The sequence below is a fragment of the Temnothorax americanus genome, unplaced genomic scaffold, assembly GCF_048541705.1.
Source record: "Temnothorax americanus isolate GAGA-0224 unplaced genomic scaffold, ASM4854170v1 Scaffold15, whole genome shotgun sequence".
Classification (NCBI taxonomy): domain Eukaryota; kingdom Metazoa; phylum Arthropoda; class Insecta; order Hymenoptera; family Formicidae; genus Temnothorax; species Temnothorax americanus.
In genome coordinates this window covers 2,538,843-2,553,810 of record NW_027509286.1, presented here as the reverse complement: position 1 = coordinate 2,553,810, position 14,968 = coordinate 2,538,843, and the positions used below count along the sequence as shown (strand labels likewise).

The following is a 14,968-nucleotide window of genomic DNA, read 5'->3' as shown; positions in this document are numbered from 1 at the left end:
TATTTACAGTAATCTTGAAATGCTGGTCATTCCGTACTTTATACAGAAAAAAAAACTTGAGATCTAGTCTTCTACAACTGTACAACTTCTACAACTTCTGTCTGTACGGTGATAAGATGTTTAACTATTAATTCTTAATCCTCTGACTATTCCTCATGTTACAATCAAGCTAACGTGTTCCCAAGAAATTAAAAAGAAATAGTTTTAGTAGTTTTGGGTATCAAATTACTGATAATTAATTTATACTGCCACACATATCGAAGTACTTCTTGAATAATGGTATATTTCCACATATCACATTATAGATATAGACAGTGTACATTTATTCAGCTTTAATCTAACAACGGGATCAGTAGTTAATATACTTAAAAAAAATCTGCGATTTAATGAACCAAATAAAATGAAGGGATGATCTGATTTAAAACAAATAATGCGATATGCTCGTTCCGTTGAAATTAACCAGATGTGAATTATTTGATATTAATAACGAAACGCTATCATCTACAAAAACATTCATTTGGGAAAAAGGAGGAGAAAAGATATTAAATACATTAAATTAATATATGTATTGTTACGAAATGTGTATATAAGTCTGTCCATTTTTTACTTAATGCTTAATATGCTAACATCAATTGGAAATTGGAAGTTTTATTTGATATCGCTAAATGTGGATTCAATTTTTCTTAAGTCATAACATCGCTTATAAAGTAAAATGCATTTTATTTTGTCATGGTATATGATAAAACCATAATTAGCATAGAAATACAAGATTATGAAAAAAAGTGATTCAATACAAATCAAAAAGTTTCGAACAGTGTTAACATTTACGTAACAAATTTTCCGCAATAAACATCCACATTTTACATGATAAATCAGTCTATCTATGATATATATTTTCTGATTCCTTACACAATATCTCAAATGATGAAAGATCCTATTAAGATATATATTACTTATGTAAAGTACGCAGAAAGTAATTATACAAACAGAATAGAAGCATCGTAGGATTAAGGTACAATGTACAATTGTGGGAGAACTCAATAAATATTTACCACAATTGAATTTCGCATTTTTTTTTCGTATTTTGTGTATTAATTCGCATCTATATCAAATTTATCAGCTAAACACACCGCTAAATGTACCGTTTACAACACTTCGTAGAAACAAACTGTATATACTACAAACTATCCAAGTATATATTTCAAATGTGTTCTTACTTGTCATAAATAATCGCGAAACTATATTGGTTCTTACAGATCGACATGCGAAGTAAATATACCGCAATTTTGTAGATATACCGTGAGATCGAACTATTTTTAATAACAAGGACAAAATACGATCGTCAATAATAACACAAGTTAACTTTGTACAACTGATCCCCTTTACAAGTTCGATAAAACATATAAATGCGGGTTGTCGATTACTGGAAGTGTTTGCTAGTTTTTGTTACATCTTATGATTAAGCGACACACAAGAACTGGCCTAGCGTCGCCCGTAGCAGTTATGGGAACCGTGAGAAATGTTTCCCCTACACAGTTTCCCTTATTTTTTAAGTTTATATATTAACTAGCATTTTTTCCTAGTCCTAGAACTGATCGAAAGAAGATACATATTATAGTCATATTTATTAAATAATGTAATTCACATTTTTATATTTGTTTGCATAATCCATTTTCAATGTCATTTAATTTTTTGTACATGCATTTATATCAAATATGAAATTCTCTTTTTGCTGTAACGCGAAAGTAACGGTATCATTTGTTTCTGACTAAGAGCGCGCTTAAAATGGCCACATAGGTCACAAGACCAATGCTGCGTCTGTAAAATAGAGTTGAAATTACGAACAGACTGACAGTTACATTGTAAAAAAAAAAAAAAAAATCGAACATCAACATGCATCCTTTACGCTAGGTAACATTGAATTTTTTGTTCTGTCGAGGACATAAAACATTCGTAAATCATCGGGTGTTGCATTTACCAAACTCCGTAGATACGACGCATGCTTGCGAGTAGCTCTCTTAATTGAAGCTCACATGTATATTCTGTCAGAGATATCAATTATAGCTATAAAGCTAACCCCAGTAATAAACTCAGAGCCATGGTCCATCCAATCTTATATTTTAAGTATGAACCTGCTACAGTACCATGTCACAAACATCATCCGTGTGTATGTGTAAACTGTAAATATGTTTGTGAGTGGTGTACATGTAGATGTGGATGTTTCTTCCTTTTTTTTCCTTAAAACGTATGTTTTCTTAAGACGTATATAAACAAGTAAGGGCAAACTCGATCTAATTTAGTCTTCTTTATCATCCCTGAAATTAATAAAGAGAGAAATACGTTAATATATCAACGTCACATTATTATATTGCAACATTTATAGATCGCGATGCAACTACGTACTTTACTTCTTGTGGTTGCGATGGATCAAAATGAAGTTCAACAATTGTCTCTTGTCTACTTTGCACTTTAAAGGACACCTGGACTGCTAAGTAATTGTCTTTGTTGCTTTGTTGCCATCCAGAATACTGAAATGAAATGATTTCTACGAATTACCTACGTTCCAATTACCTAAACACAATTATCCGATATCGACTAACTTGAATTACAGGTCAGTTCGGCGAATGTTAGAACACGTTATTTGTAATTTCGGAAAAAAAACCCGCTGCACTTACCGTCGTTGTGCTTTTGTACAGTACTTTTCCATCTTCCTCGAAAGGTAGAAATTTCTGAAGCAACGCCTTTCCATCTATCCTCCACAAGGTTGGGTAAGTGCTTGATTCCACATCGGACTTACCCTTACTAGACAAGTTATCTTCCTTATTCTTATTAGATTCAAGGTCAGCTTTTGCAAGAACAAACGAGCCAGACTGCAAGGAACATCAATGTTACCGACCACGTTTTTAGAGTGTTACAACTGATTGGACGACGATCACTGGGTTCGATGACTCACCGTGTATTCTTTTGGGGTCTCTCCCGATTCATTGTAACTGTTGTCATCGGAATCATCATCTTCATCGTCCTCCTTTTCCTCGTCGTCCTTCTTAGAACGCCTTTTCCTCTTTGACTTTTTCCCTGCGTCAGAGTCAGACTCGTCGTCCTCTTCCTCTTCGTCCTCCTCGAAATCCTCCTCTTCTTCCTCGTCCTCCTCCTCAGAATGCTGCCGTTTTTTCGCCGCTCCTCTCTGTGGCCTTATTTTACTGCCAGCCTGTAGAAAAAAAAATCCACAAGCAACATATCAGAATTAGATAAGTCTATCGCTTTCTTGCCGCACGCTTTTAATCACGCTCCGTAATCGTACTCCTATCAAATTACAGACTTCGTCTTCGCGAGACGTTGAACGATACATAATCTAAGTTTGAGATACAGGCCTTCGTGGAATCCATCAACATCCCTCAGTTTATCACCATGATACGGGATTCATACATCTAACGATCAAAAGACAGCCGTCCGATATTTTCTTAGATATTTCTGATTAATTAATTTATCAAGCAATACCTTTACCATTGGACAGAATTATTAACTTAAAAAATATTGGATTGGGGAATATTATACGTATTATATTCTAAAATTCTATTTATAGAGAAATGTAGAATTGTCATTTTTAGAAACTTCGCTTTCTGGCAATTCTTGAATCAATTCCCGATTAAGCTAATCGGAGTAGAAGCCTTAATACCTGGGCTTTAACCCTTTCAAGGTATTAATATAGGTCAATCTAGGACAGTGGGAATTTTTTGCTTTTCTACACGCATTATTAGTATTATTTCTGTGGTACTTGTACGACCCATTAGAGTTATGCAAAAAAAGGATGTTCGCAAAATGACAATTAAAAAAGTTTTTGGTTCTAAACTCCAGTCTGGAACCAGAGTCTCTGAAAGGGTGAAAAAGCGCATTCGTCCAACCGTTAACCCTATTGTTTTCGTCAAAAGGGGGACGAGGGACGAGGGGAGTCGCGCGGTTGCGTGCGACGTCGCTTCCGGCGATTCGTCCGGACCGGCGCGGCGGGGCGCCACCGGGCGGCCGACCGGCCGACCGACCAACCGGCCGGCGACGATGGCCGCCACGGGGCGACGCGGGACCGTACTGGACCGAAAACGAAACCTGACTCCATCTCGAAAGATACGTCAGGACAGCGCGACCGGGCCGTCGGCGTCGTGCGGGAAGCCGCGCGGCGCACCGGGGAGCCTGTCTCTCGGGAGCGGGGCTCGTTCCCCGCGGCGAGGGGGGAGCAGACGATGCCCACCGTCGCCGCCGCCGACGCCTCGCTCCGACACGGTCGGTCGGCGTGACCCGAGGTGCCCTGTTTTTTTCCCTCTGCTCCAATTTTAGTTCGATTCGCCGGGGGGAGGAGGAGGAGGAGGAGGAAGCCAGGGAGGTCACGAGAGGCGCGATTCCGCGAGGAATTTCCTCGTCGCTCGTCGCGGCGAAATGTCCGCCGACCGTCGGCCGCGCTCTCGTCTCTCTCTTCCCTCTCGCCCTCTCACGCTCGCTCTCTTACTCTTTCCGAACAGGACAGGCGTCCTTTATCGCGCGAACGACGCGAACGTCGCAAAAGGAGAATTCGACGACAGGCGTTCGGCGGACGCGGGCGCGACGGGGGAGGGGGGAGGGCGGAAAAAGAGAATCGAGCGATTGAGCGGCGTAGTCAGATTTACCTCGGTCCCGGCCTCCGGAGTCCATTCCTCCTCGGAGGCGCCCTCGACCTCCGGATAGTCCGGATCGTCCACCTCGTAATCGTCCTCGTCCGAGTAGTCCTTGATCTTCTTCATGCTGCCCTTGCGCGAAATGTTTGCCGATTTTCCGTGACACCGTACGCGGGAAAGAGCGTCCGTTTACGCGGGCGACACGCGCTGGCGAGGACGGTGAGGAGCACGACGTGCACACACGGAGAGCAGTTGAGCAGTATATCGCAAACAATATGGCGGTCGGTAAGGGAGGAGGGAGGACCACCGAGGAGGTGCGCGCTCCCTTTATTATCAAGCTGTCGCTCAAGCGGCTGTGGCAACCGTCTCCCCGATGGCAGCACCGTTCCCATTTCCCATTCCCATTCGCGACGGCAACCCGGCGATAAATGCGAGCGTTCTCCTCGTTCCGCCATTTTGGATCCAATCATCTGTGAAAACGTGACCTTTTCGTAAACGTCGATACGCTTTTCCGAAAAAGTTGAAACCCTTTTTCGCTTCTATTATTGCAATTACTTAATTGCAACGCAGCCAGTCATTTTGGAAGCTCGGAGAATACGAGACCGAAAAGCGTGTTGACATTTACGAAAAGGTTATGTTTTCACGTATGATTGGATCCAAAATGGCGGAACGAGTGAACGAGAATACCTACTTTTTTTAGAGCTCTAGTGAGACCGGTGTGCAAATTTAACAGATAAATCAAAAAGGCGATCTGAAGAGAAAGGAGCTACTTTTTTTGCGCGAGAAAAGTTGGCCGATCAGTTGGAGACACGGTGATAAGACTAGCGTTATTTTAAATCTTTAAAGAAGAAAAAAAGTTGAACCTCGTGTACATTTTGAGAATTTAGGAATACTAATTGTAAATAAACTATTTTCAGGAATAAGCTCGGAGCCTCCTGTATGGTGCGTCTAATCTTGTATCTTGTATTGTGAGCAATTGTGCGCGAGCCTGCTACCACGTGAACTTCATCTGTATGTTTATCTTTCATATTAAGCTAATGAAGATTAAGGATCAATCAAGTTTCGATTAACATTCGATCGGCTTGAAGCGAAATTTTTTGTAAATCTTTCTTTCTACGTGTCGGACAGAAAGTGGCATTACTCGACAAGTTAATCGTCAATTGAGTTAATCGAAGTTAGATTGAAGTATCGTAAAAATGAGAGCAAAGAATGTTGAAAAAATAATTCGACTTAAAAAAATCATAATTTTTTATAATTGAGGCACACGTATATTTTGAGATTTTAAATCATTTGCAGGTGTAAAGGTATCCCCAGTAATAAAATTAGAGAGAGCCGTCCTTTATGATACATTTAATTTTATATTTTATTAACATTTGATTAGCTCTCTCTTGAAACTTCTAAATTTATTATTCATTGTCTCTGATCTTTCGTTTCACGCTTTTAAATAAGAAATGGCATTACTCAATAAATTAATCCAATTAAGTTAATTGAAATCAGATTGAGATTTTCGTAAAAATGAGAACAATAGGGGTGTTAAAAAAATGATCGATTTAAAAAAATTGTGATTTTTTATAACTTATAATTGCACCACACACATATATATGATCTGAGATTACATACATATCAATTACAAACCAAAGCTATTTCCAATCATAAACTCCAGAGCCCTTCCTAGCCCATTTAATCTTATATTTAAAAAAAATTTTTCTTTAATTTTTCATCTTTTTTTTTAATTTTAAATATGAACTTGTTACCGTGTTATAAACTTCAATTGTGCGTTAACTTTTTATTTTATTAAATAATGAACTTTAAGGATGGCCAAGTTCCAATTAATTCAACCGACAGACTTACTCGAAGCAAAATTAAATATTTTGTTATTTCTGATTTAATCTTTCTTTTCATCTATCAAACGAGAAAAAAATAATTCTATGCATGCAATGTTGATAAAATGGCATTGCTCGATAAAGTCGCCAATCTGGTGAATCGAAATTTGATTTGAAGTCATCGCAAGAATAGGAAAATTACGGATGTTGAAGAAATAAACCGATAAAAAAAATTTTTTTTTATAACAAAAATGATTGAAGCTCGTTTTATCGTGGTAAAAAATCAATTTTAGTTAAAGCTACCCCCAACAATAGAAGAGTCCTCCATGGTCCATCCTGTCATATATTTTAAACATGAATCTGCTCCCATGTCACAAGCTTTAATTCATGTATTCATCTCCCCGAATGTTTTTTGCTATAGAAAAAACAACTGTTAAACGCAGAACGATGATTAAATCATTGAGACTTAATTAAAAAAGCATAGATATTTTTTAACTAATGTGTAACTTCCAAGTCGCACAGGGTTGCAGACGGTTAACGCAGTAACATTCCTGATGCAAACGTCCCGACGATTGTTAATAATTTTTCGGACTCGCAAGGCCGGGTCGATATGGGGGTTGACGCGTGCGCCCCGACGCCCAACGCCGCGCCGCGTCGGGACGCCGTTCCTTCTGTATTTACGATAGCGGCGGTATCAGCAAAAAAACTCGAGCGCAGAGGTAAAGATCGGACGGAAGGACGTTCGGGGAGAGAAAGATGTTCGAGCTTTACGGTGTCGGTAAGGATGGCATGGTCTATCGTTCGCCGCCCCCCAGGAGAAAGGAAGTCGACATCCTTTCGGAGGTAGGTAGAACGACGAGCCCCATCAGTGTTAAAGTTTTCCTTGTTAATCGCGTCGAGGAGAGAGAGCATCCTCATAATTGACCTGTCTACGTGTTCCGCGGGACCCCTCAGAGATCATCCGCTGAAATATTATTTATCTCCTGTAATTGATGACCGAGCTGTCCACGCACACACACATACACGGATGCTGCGCGTGTCACTCTTGGTCCGACTTTTCTTCTGGAGCAACACAGATCAATTATCGAGTTTGATTATAACACATCTCCGAGATATTAATTATTTTATTTTGTCTCAACATAATGAGAAAAGTTAGAAAACAATTTCGAAGCGCTTTTATTAATATTGTATATTATACTATATATTACGTTATATTATTTTATATATTTATACTTTTAATCTCAATATTATTTCATTAATGTTTTTTTTTATTTATGGATATGCAATTTTTTTTACAAAAATCTGATTAGAACTTTGTTTTTGTCAGGTCATTTTATTGGGATTGCCAGAAGCGTTCGGTTAGAAGATACACTGAGAAAAAATTTTTCTGCATTTTAATAAAATATTAGTTTGCATACAACTGTGACTTTATTTATTAAAATGAAGAAAAGTTTTCTTTTTATTAGTATATGTGTATTTACATTTACTGAGAAAAAAATATACTAATAAAAAGAAAAAATTTTCTTCATTTTAGTAAATGGAGTCACATGTTGTATGCAAACTAATATTTACTAAAATGCAGAAAATTTTTTTTCTCAGTGTAAGATTCTGAAGTTGTTTCTAATCAACACGAAAGACGCCAGTTTCTATTTAAAAATCAGATTTTACAATAAGTCTGGTCGGGGGGGGAGACGACGTAAGGATTTATTCGCGCCAACAATTGGCGCGAAATTCGCGAAATGTTGATTCACCGGCTACGTTATATTTGCAATGGTCTGCGTAAAGTCTCCCAGGGATGTTTCATGCAAAGTGATTTTTCTATATTTATTTCTTCTCTCAAGGCAGACGTGTTTTTCCTCGCGGTATGCTGCGCGTCTTTCATAATTTACGGTAGCCGTTAATACCGGCGCGGCGTAAACTGGCGACATTCGCGCAACGCGGATAATACGCGGGGGATTATGCAATCGTTGCAATCTCAGGATTTAATCGACGCACTTTTGCAGACCTGCCTGCAGCTCTCGTCGCCAGAATTTATGAGAAAATTGCCTAACGGCGATGCACTTCACCACATCAAGGACACGGGGGTCTCGACTTCCTTCAGCAAGGCCAAAGAACCACCAAGAGAGAGCAGTGAGTCCATATAAAAGTCGTTATTACGGGGTAAGATTAAGTCACCCAGAGAGATTCGTCTTGAAGTTTCACCGTGAAGTTTTATTTTACATTCTGTCCGGCATAAAAACTGAACTCGAAGAGAATTCACGAAAGATTCACACGCAGAGCTTTATATTAGGGCCAAGCATATAAAAAGTGTACATTCTGAGTAATTAACTAATTTTATAACAAAACGAGTACTTAAGCTGGACGATTATTGTCTCAATAGACGGTTGAGATATGGATCTCCTCTAATGTCATTGGACTGAATCTCTTTTTACATGTTTCTTGTGTGTTAAATTACGTCATTTAACACGTTTAATCGTATTAAATTAAAAGTTTATATGTTAAATCATGTTAAATGATGTGATTTAAAATGGTAAGAAATATGTAAGAAGAGCTTCAACTAAAATAATACACTTGAGCTAAATAACATATTTAAAAATATACAATTTGCATTATACCTATTGTCGTCTGACAGCAATTGTAATTGCCGCTATCAGCGTAAGTAACTGGCAAAGTGTTAAATCAGATTATCACGGATTTAATTCGTCGTGTCGCGCTCGATCGCCGAGCACTTTCTCGATTATCCCATCATCCCCGATCGTTTCCGATGACCGAAACGCGACAGCCTCGACAGTTTCATTTCTTCTCTCCAATTTTGCACGTCAACGAGCTCGCTTATGTAAAAGCTAAAAGCCGCCGCGAGCGAAGGGAGGAAAAGCCGTCGCGCGACGAGAAGCGACGAGCATAGCGAGTGACAGTCTCGCGATTTGATATGATTTCTATTCACGGCTCGACGATCTCCTCGATCGCAGATCAAAGTTTCGGTCACGGCGATTTCACGTACGGATAAGTACGATCTACGCTCGGCTGGTCTTCCCTGAAAAGATTCCGCCGAAGGTTTCCGAAATAAAGGGCTTTCGAACCTGCCTATTGCGCGCAAATATTAATATGTAGATATAATCACGTTATAAATATTTAATTGTAGATATCTTATATATATATGAATTATATTTTATTTTATATAAGTATTGCTAAAATAAAAAATATATTTAATTACATAGATATTTAAAATGATACAAAACGATCAAAACACGAGGGTCTAAAAGCGAATAAAAACATTTCTCAGATATCTCTTAAACTTCGTATCTCTCTTCATTTCTTTATAGATGACATTATAGCTGATAAAATTATATTAAGACATCTACGAATTGGACGATTGCAATCTTTTAAGGAGGTTCTACAGATAGTGTATAAGAATGTTTGTATGTGTGTGTAATGTAAATTACTTTCACATGTATGATCAAAGTTAAAAATATTACTAACCTCACGTAACCTTTTATCTGCCAATGATTTTTGGGCATTTTCCATTCGAAGAACAACTTTCTTTTTAGCGAATTTTCCTCTTTTGACACCACGCAAGATTCTATCCTTATTTCTCCAAGAATTGGTCGGGCTTGGGGGAGTCATTATAAATTCATAAAAGTAAACACAGTCACTGACTGGAAAAGGACCACGGTCATATGAGCAGAACAGAGAGACTCAAGTTCGCGACGCGTTACCTGCTAACGTATATTTTATGAATACTTAGAATTGATAAATTTGAAGATTTTCTCTTCATCTCTCAACTGACTAAAGAGTACCTGTAGAACCTCCTTAATTTAATAAAAGATGCAGATTTTGATCTTGGACAATGTACCGCAGGAGGCAGTGCCGTGAGGAGATGGATGGTGATGACCGGATTCTTCTTCCTCGGATGTGCCTTGGTGGCCGGCGTGGGACTGCCTCTCGCCTTGGAACTTCGAAGTTCTCATCTTCTGGAAGCTAGGTTGCAGGTGGTCCGGAGAATGCTCTCAGAGATTCCTCTGATCGATGGGTAACAGTTGTATCTTATATATAAATTAGCAGAAGATCCACTCCACTCTGAATTAAAATAGATCGCTAAAAATAATCGGCTACGGTTATTCGGAACAGTTCGCGCTTCGGTATCAAAATCTTGAAGAAAAAAAACCTGCGATCTATCCAAATGCTTGTTTAAAAATGAAAAATGAACAGATATATCATCAAAGCTGTATTCTGTATTTATTCATCAGACACAACGACTTCGCCTGGAACCTGCGCAAGCACCGCGGCAGCACGAAGCTGGATAACTTTCCCTTCGACGAGGATCTGTCGCGCAACAGCAGCTGGGGCCCGCAGTGGCAGACCGACCTGATCCGCTTGCAGCAGGGAATCGTCGGGGCGCAATTCTGGTCGGCCTACGTGCCGTGCGAGGCGCAGTTCCTCGACGCCGTGCAGCTTACCCTCGAGCAGATCGACATCGTGCGCCGGCTCACGTCGCGCTACCCCAAGCGCGTCCGACTGGTGACGACGAGCGGCGAGCTGGAGAACGCGCACCGGGACGGGGTGATCGCCAGCCTGGTAGGGATAGAGGGTGGCCACAGCATCGGCACCTCCATGGCGGTGCTGAGGAGCTTCCACCGGTTGGGCGCGCGCTACATGACCCTGACCCACAAGTGCAACACGCCGTGGTGAGTTCGACCGCGCCGTACCGGGAAGATTAACGTCTCTTTACGCTCACGAGACGCGCACATGAGCGTTGCGCGGATATAATGACAGCGGAAAGGAACGAACCTTGGAGGAGCAAATTGGCATCTGGTATTAGCTAACGTTTTGCTTTCACATCGCGCGGTTTATATTTACATTAATCGTTCGAGGAGCCTGATAAGTCCCTAGAAGTTTATTACATCTTACACCGAGCGATTAGCTTAAATGCAAATAAATGACATCTTGGTTCTGCCGGAAAGAAAGTCGCAAATTTCGCATTTGCGCTCGAGAATCTTAACTGCATATCTTCTAGATTGGATTTTTAGTTCGGCGCGATATCCGAAGTTCGATTCTGATTTCCAGGGCGGACTCGTGCTCTGTAGATGATCCGAACTCGGACGCGCCCTCCGATTTTCACAGCGATGGCCTCTCGCCGTTTGGCAAAGCGGTTGTCCGGGAGCTGAATCGGCTCGGTATGCTCGTGGATCTCTCTCACGTCTCGGTGAGGACGATGAGGGACGCCCTTGCCGTGACAAAGGCGCCCGTTATATTCTCGCACAGCGCTGCCAAGGCTCTCTGCAACTCCTCGAGCAATGTCCCAGATGATGTGCTGCGGAATTTGGTAAGAAAGAGAAAACTTCCCCTGGAACTACCTTGCGATAAACATTACAAAGTACGAATAATGGTTCAGAAATAAATTGTTTAACTTTAACAGCAGCTTAAGCGTCGATTTTTACATTTTAATTTCGTCTGAGGAATTACTTTTCTCTAAATGTAATTTTGTTTATAATCTGCAAACCGAATGGCTTATCTGTTATCCGTTTAAATATTAAATTTTTAATTATTTCGTGGAGACAAGAAGATTATGTAGTGTTCATCGTGGTGACTTGATATTTGTTCGAGGATTAATCGCGTGGCTTTCATCTCTGCTTGCTTCAGTCCCTCAACGGCGGTCTGGTTATGGTCAGTTTCGACAGCGCGCACTTGAGCTGCAGCGATAAGGCCTCCATGTACGATATCATAGGTGCGTAAGTAGCCCGGTGTGTGAGAAACATCAAAAGATTGACAGTCGAAATCGTAAACATCAAAAACTCCGGGAACGAGATAGACACAGCGCCGTCTCTTTTTACAGCTCACATCAATCATATCAGACGAACAACTGGTGTGAACCACGTGGGCCTCGGTGCGGGCTACGACGGGATATTGAGGTAGCTGAAGATGCGTCAGCATTGCCATATCTTTATTATGCACTGGTACCGCTAATGCACGTTTGCGGAAATTACGCAACGCGATTACTTTCCAATAACTTTCCGAGCAACTGCTGACAGCCCGTTTCAATATTCATTAATTTTTATTTGCCATTAAAACCCTCAAAGTAATAATTTGCCATAATTAACAATGATCTCTAATTTGTTTCACTAATTAAAAATATAATCAAGGCGTCATATCTAATTTTATTTGTTTCGAAGAATGAGTACACATTCAGCACTTCTTTGCTATAAAAATAACTATTGCTCAATCCTCTATCTACCATCTGTGTCTATTAAACTCACATTTATTTCGCGTATGCCTGTACAACGACAGAACGATAATTTTTGCATTTGCATAATAATTTTTTCTGTCTGCTTGATGTAGATCACTATTTTATTTACTGTTTTATAACGTACGTACTTTCGGACAGAGCCCGATAGATCTAAGCGATAAAAGGATTGAGAGAAACATTTTCACTTATTCAGGCCGCCGACGGAATTGCCAGACGTATCCGGCTACCCCTTGCTGCTGGCCGAGCTGACCAGAGACCGTAGATGGTCCGCGACCGATATAAAGAAGCTTGTGGGCGGAAATTTGTTGCGCGTCCTCAAGGAGGTGGAGGATTACGCGGCGACTCTGTCGCATCAGTTTCCAGCGGAGGAGTGGATTCCTCAGGAGCTCATCGAGGACAGTGCCTACTGCAGATACCACGACACGTAGGCTCGTTTCTCTTTCTCGTCCGTTTCCGTCAGCGACATTGTCATTTGATTTCCATGAGGTATCTCTCACTTAATAAAAAACGCACCGTGTGTCATCTTTGTACCTGGAGCGCTGTTTTACATTTTTAATAAAGTAGCGGTGGACTATCTCCACGTGCTTTGTTAAAGCTCCTCGTTTTCTTCATCCTTCGTAGCCGGTATGACTATAAGCGAAAAATTACCTCCTCATCTGGACTCCTCTTTCATTGGATGCATTACGATTCATCTGACGTCAGTTGAGCTGCTCCTTTTCCAGGAGGTTGTTTTTCTCGGAAGAAGCTCGCGTGTGAAATGGTATTTTACATTAACATGTTCCGCCGGACTAATTTTACGTGATTTGTCCGCTACGCCGCGTGGGTCACCGGTGACCCACGCAGTATATGTTCATTATAGTTGTTAAATAAATTGTGTTTCATAATTATAAAACAAAAAAATTATTGTAAAGAAAAGAGCCTAATGTACAAAATGCAAAACGAAGCAAATATTTTTTATTAAATATTTATTTAATCTTAATATTTATTAAATATTTATTCAACATTTTTTTTTAATATATATATATATATGAGAAAATACTTGTTAATAATCAAAAGGCCAAAATATCAAACGGTCTGAACGGAAAGTGGGCCATCACGCGGCACGGAACATGTTAATAATGTTACAATAACGTTGCTTATAATAACGTTAATGCAACACAAGAATCTTTGATATTTATAATATCATTATAATATGATTTATTACGTAAAGACTACCCATAGAATTTAATACCTACATATTAAACATAATTCATTATATTTAATTTATGCCGTACGATTTTTCCTTTTAAAATTGTTTTTAATTTTGCTTCAGCACACAAGCGCGCAACACGGATTAACAAATTCGGCAACGTTTGGAACTGTTTTACGATCAGTTGCGTCACATTCAGTTGCGATTATGGTCAAAATGGATGTTAGCAGTTAAGTCAATTTACTTTGTCTTGTGCCCGCTCTCCCGTGTCCACCGTCCACCATAATATATGTTGGAGCAATTATTTAATCTCGCGCACACACACACGCATCCATACGCACGGACGTTGCAGCTAACAGAGGCAGACAAGTCGCAGTATGTCAATTACACCGTTTAATACTTAACTCGAGACTTATATTTCAATCGGGGACGGCGCTGTAAATGATCGGGCTTAATCCGCCATCTGAATCCCGCGCGGCTCTCTAAGGACAACAAATAGGTTTCGGAGGCTTCAACGTTGTTTAAATAATTCATATCCGACTGTGGGAGGAGATGTCTCGACGAAACTATTAATAGTATCTATTTGTCTTTGCGTGCACGTTTTTCACGCCGCTATGATTAACAATTTTAATCCCAGATCGCGAAGATAAAGTCGTCGAACCTGAGAACTGCTCGTGAATATTGGCACGTAGCAACAAATTAATAATTGAGAGAATTATATTTAATAATGCAATTTCATGGCAGGATGGGTATAATAATTTTATTTTTTTAACTCAATTTTTATTTTATTACAGAAAGATGATCGGTTCTTATTTTATTCTATTCTGCAGAGAGCAGCTGTACGAGGCGATATTTATTTATATATTAATATTTAGAAAAGTAATCAAGGAAAGGGGGAGAAGCCCAAAAAAGTCATAAATATGGATTTAGATTTCTATTTTCGGAAAAGCGCGTTAAATTATCAGAAAATAATTTATTTTCCGGAAGAAAAAATAAATTTACAAAAGTAGATAGATATTTCACAGTGTAATATGATAAAATAATGTAATAATAATCTATATGTTTAAGA

The 14,968-nt window shown here is 39.7% G+C and overlaps 2 protein-coding genes across 2 annotated transcripts; one reads left to right on the top strand and one right to left on the bottom strand.

Annotated features, from left to right (window-relative positions):
• Window positions 1–547: 547 nt before the first annotated feature.
• Window positions 548–4,923, bottom strand: LOC143895139 (uncharacterized). Its single transcript, XM_077402010.1, has 5 exons — window positions 4,656–4,923; window positions 2,954–3,208; window positions 2,676–2,870; window positions 2,404–2,528; window positions 548–2,315 (listed from the first exon to the last, which is right to left on the bottom strand). The coding sequence occupies exons 1-5, from the start codon at window positions 4,767–4,769 to the stop codon at window positions 2,297–2,299; spliced, it is 708 nt and encodes a 235-aa protein (XP_077258136.1). The 5' UTR covers window positions 4,770–4,923; the 3' UTR covers window positions 548–2,296.
• A 376-nt stretch (window positions 4,924–5,299) lies between these two features.
• LOC143895136 (dipeptidase 1) lies at window positions 5,300–13,284 on the top strand. The gene is made up of 10 exons (XM_077402006.1): window positions 5,300–5,455; window positions 5,561–5,654; window positions 6,981–7,309; window positions 8,470–8,596; window positions 10,325–10,496; window positions 10,714–11,151; window positions 11,531–11,789; window positions 12,107–12,191; window positions 12,300–12,375; window positions 12,904–13,284. Exons 3-10 carry the CDS (start codon window positions 7,223–7,225, stop codon window positions 13,136–13,138), a joined length of 1,479 nt encoding a protein of 492 aa, XP_077258132.1. The 5' UTR covers window positions 5,300–5,455; window positions 5,561–5,654; window positions 6,981–7,222; the 3' UTR covers window positions 13,139–13,284.
• The last annotated feature ends 1,684 nt before the right edge of the window (window positions 13,285–14,968 follow it).

Excerpts from the sequence above, each read along its gene's own strand:
- LOC143895139 (XM_077402010.1), bottom strand. The coding sequence starts at position 4,769 with ATGAAGAAGATCAAGGACTACTCGGACGAGGACGATTACGAGGTGGAC. Across the intron at positions 3,209-4,655 it reads CTCCGGAGGCCGGGACCGAG|GCTGGCAGTAAAATAAGGCC; the intron begins GTAAATCTGACT and ends TTTTTTCTACAG. Across the intron at positions 2,529-2,675 it reads TGTACAAAAGCACAACGACG|TATTCTGGATGGCAACAAAG; the intron begins GTAAGTGCAGCG and ends ATTTCATTTCAG.
- LOC143895136 (XM_077402006.1), top strand. The coding sequence starts at position 7,223 with ATGTTCGAGCTTTACGGTGTCGGTAAGGATGGCATGGTCTATCGTTCG. Across the intron at positions 12,192-12,299 it reads CTCCATGTACGATATCATAG|CTCACATCAATCATATCAGA; the intron begins GTGCGTAAGTAG and ends CTCTTTTTACAG. Across the intron at positions 12,376-12,903 it reads GGCTACGACGGGATATTGAG|GCCGCCGACGGAATTGCCAG; the intron begins GTAGCTGAAGAT and ends TCACTTATTCAG.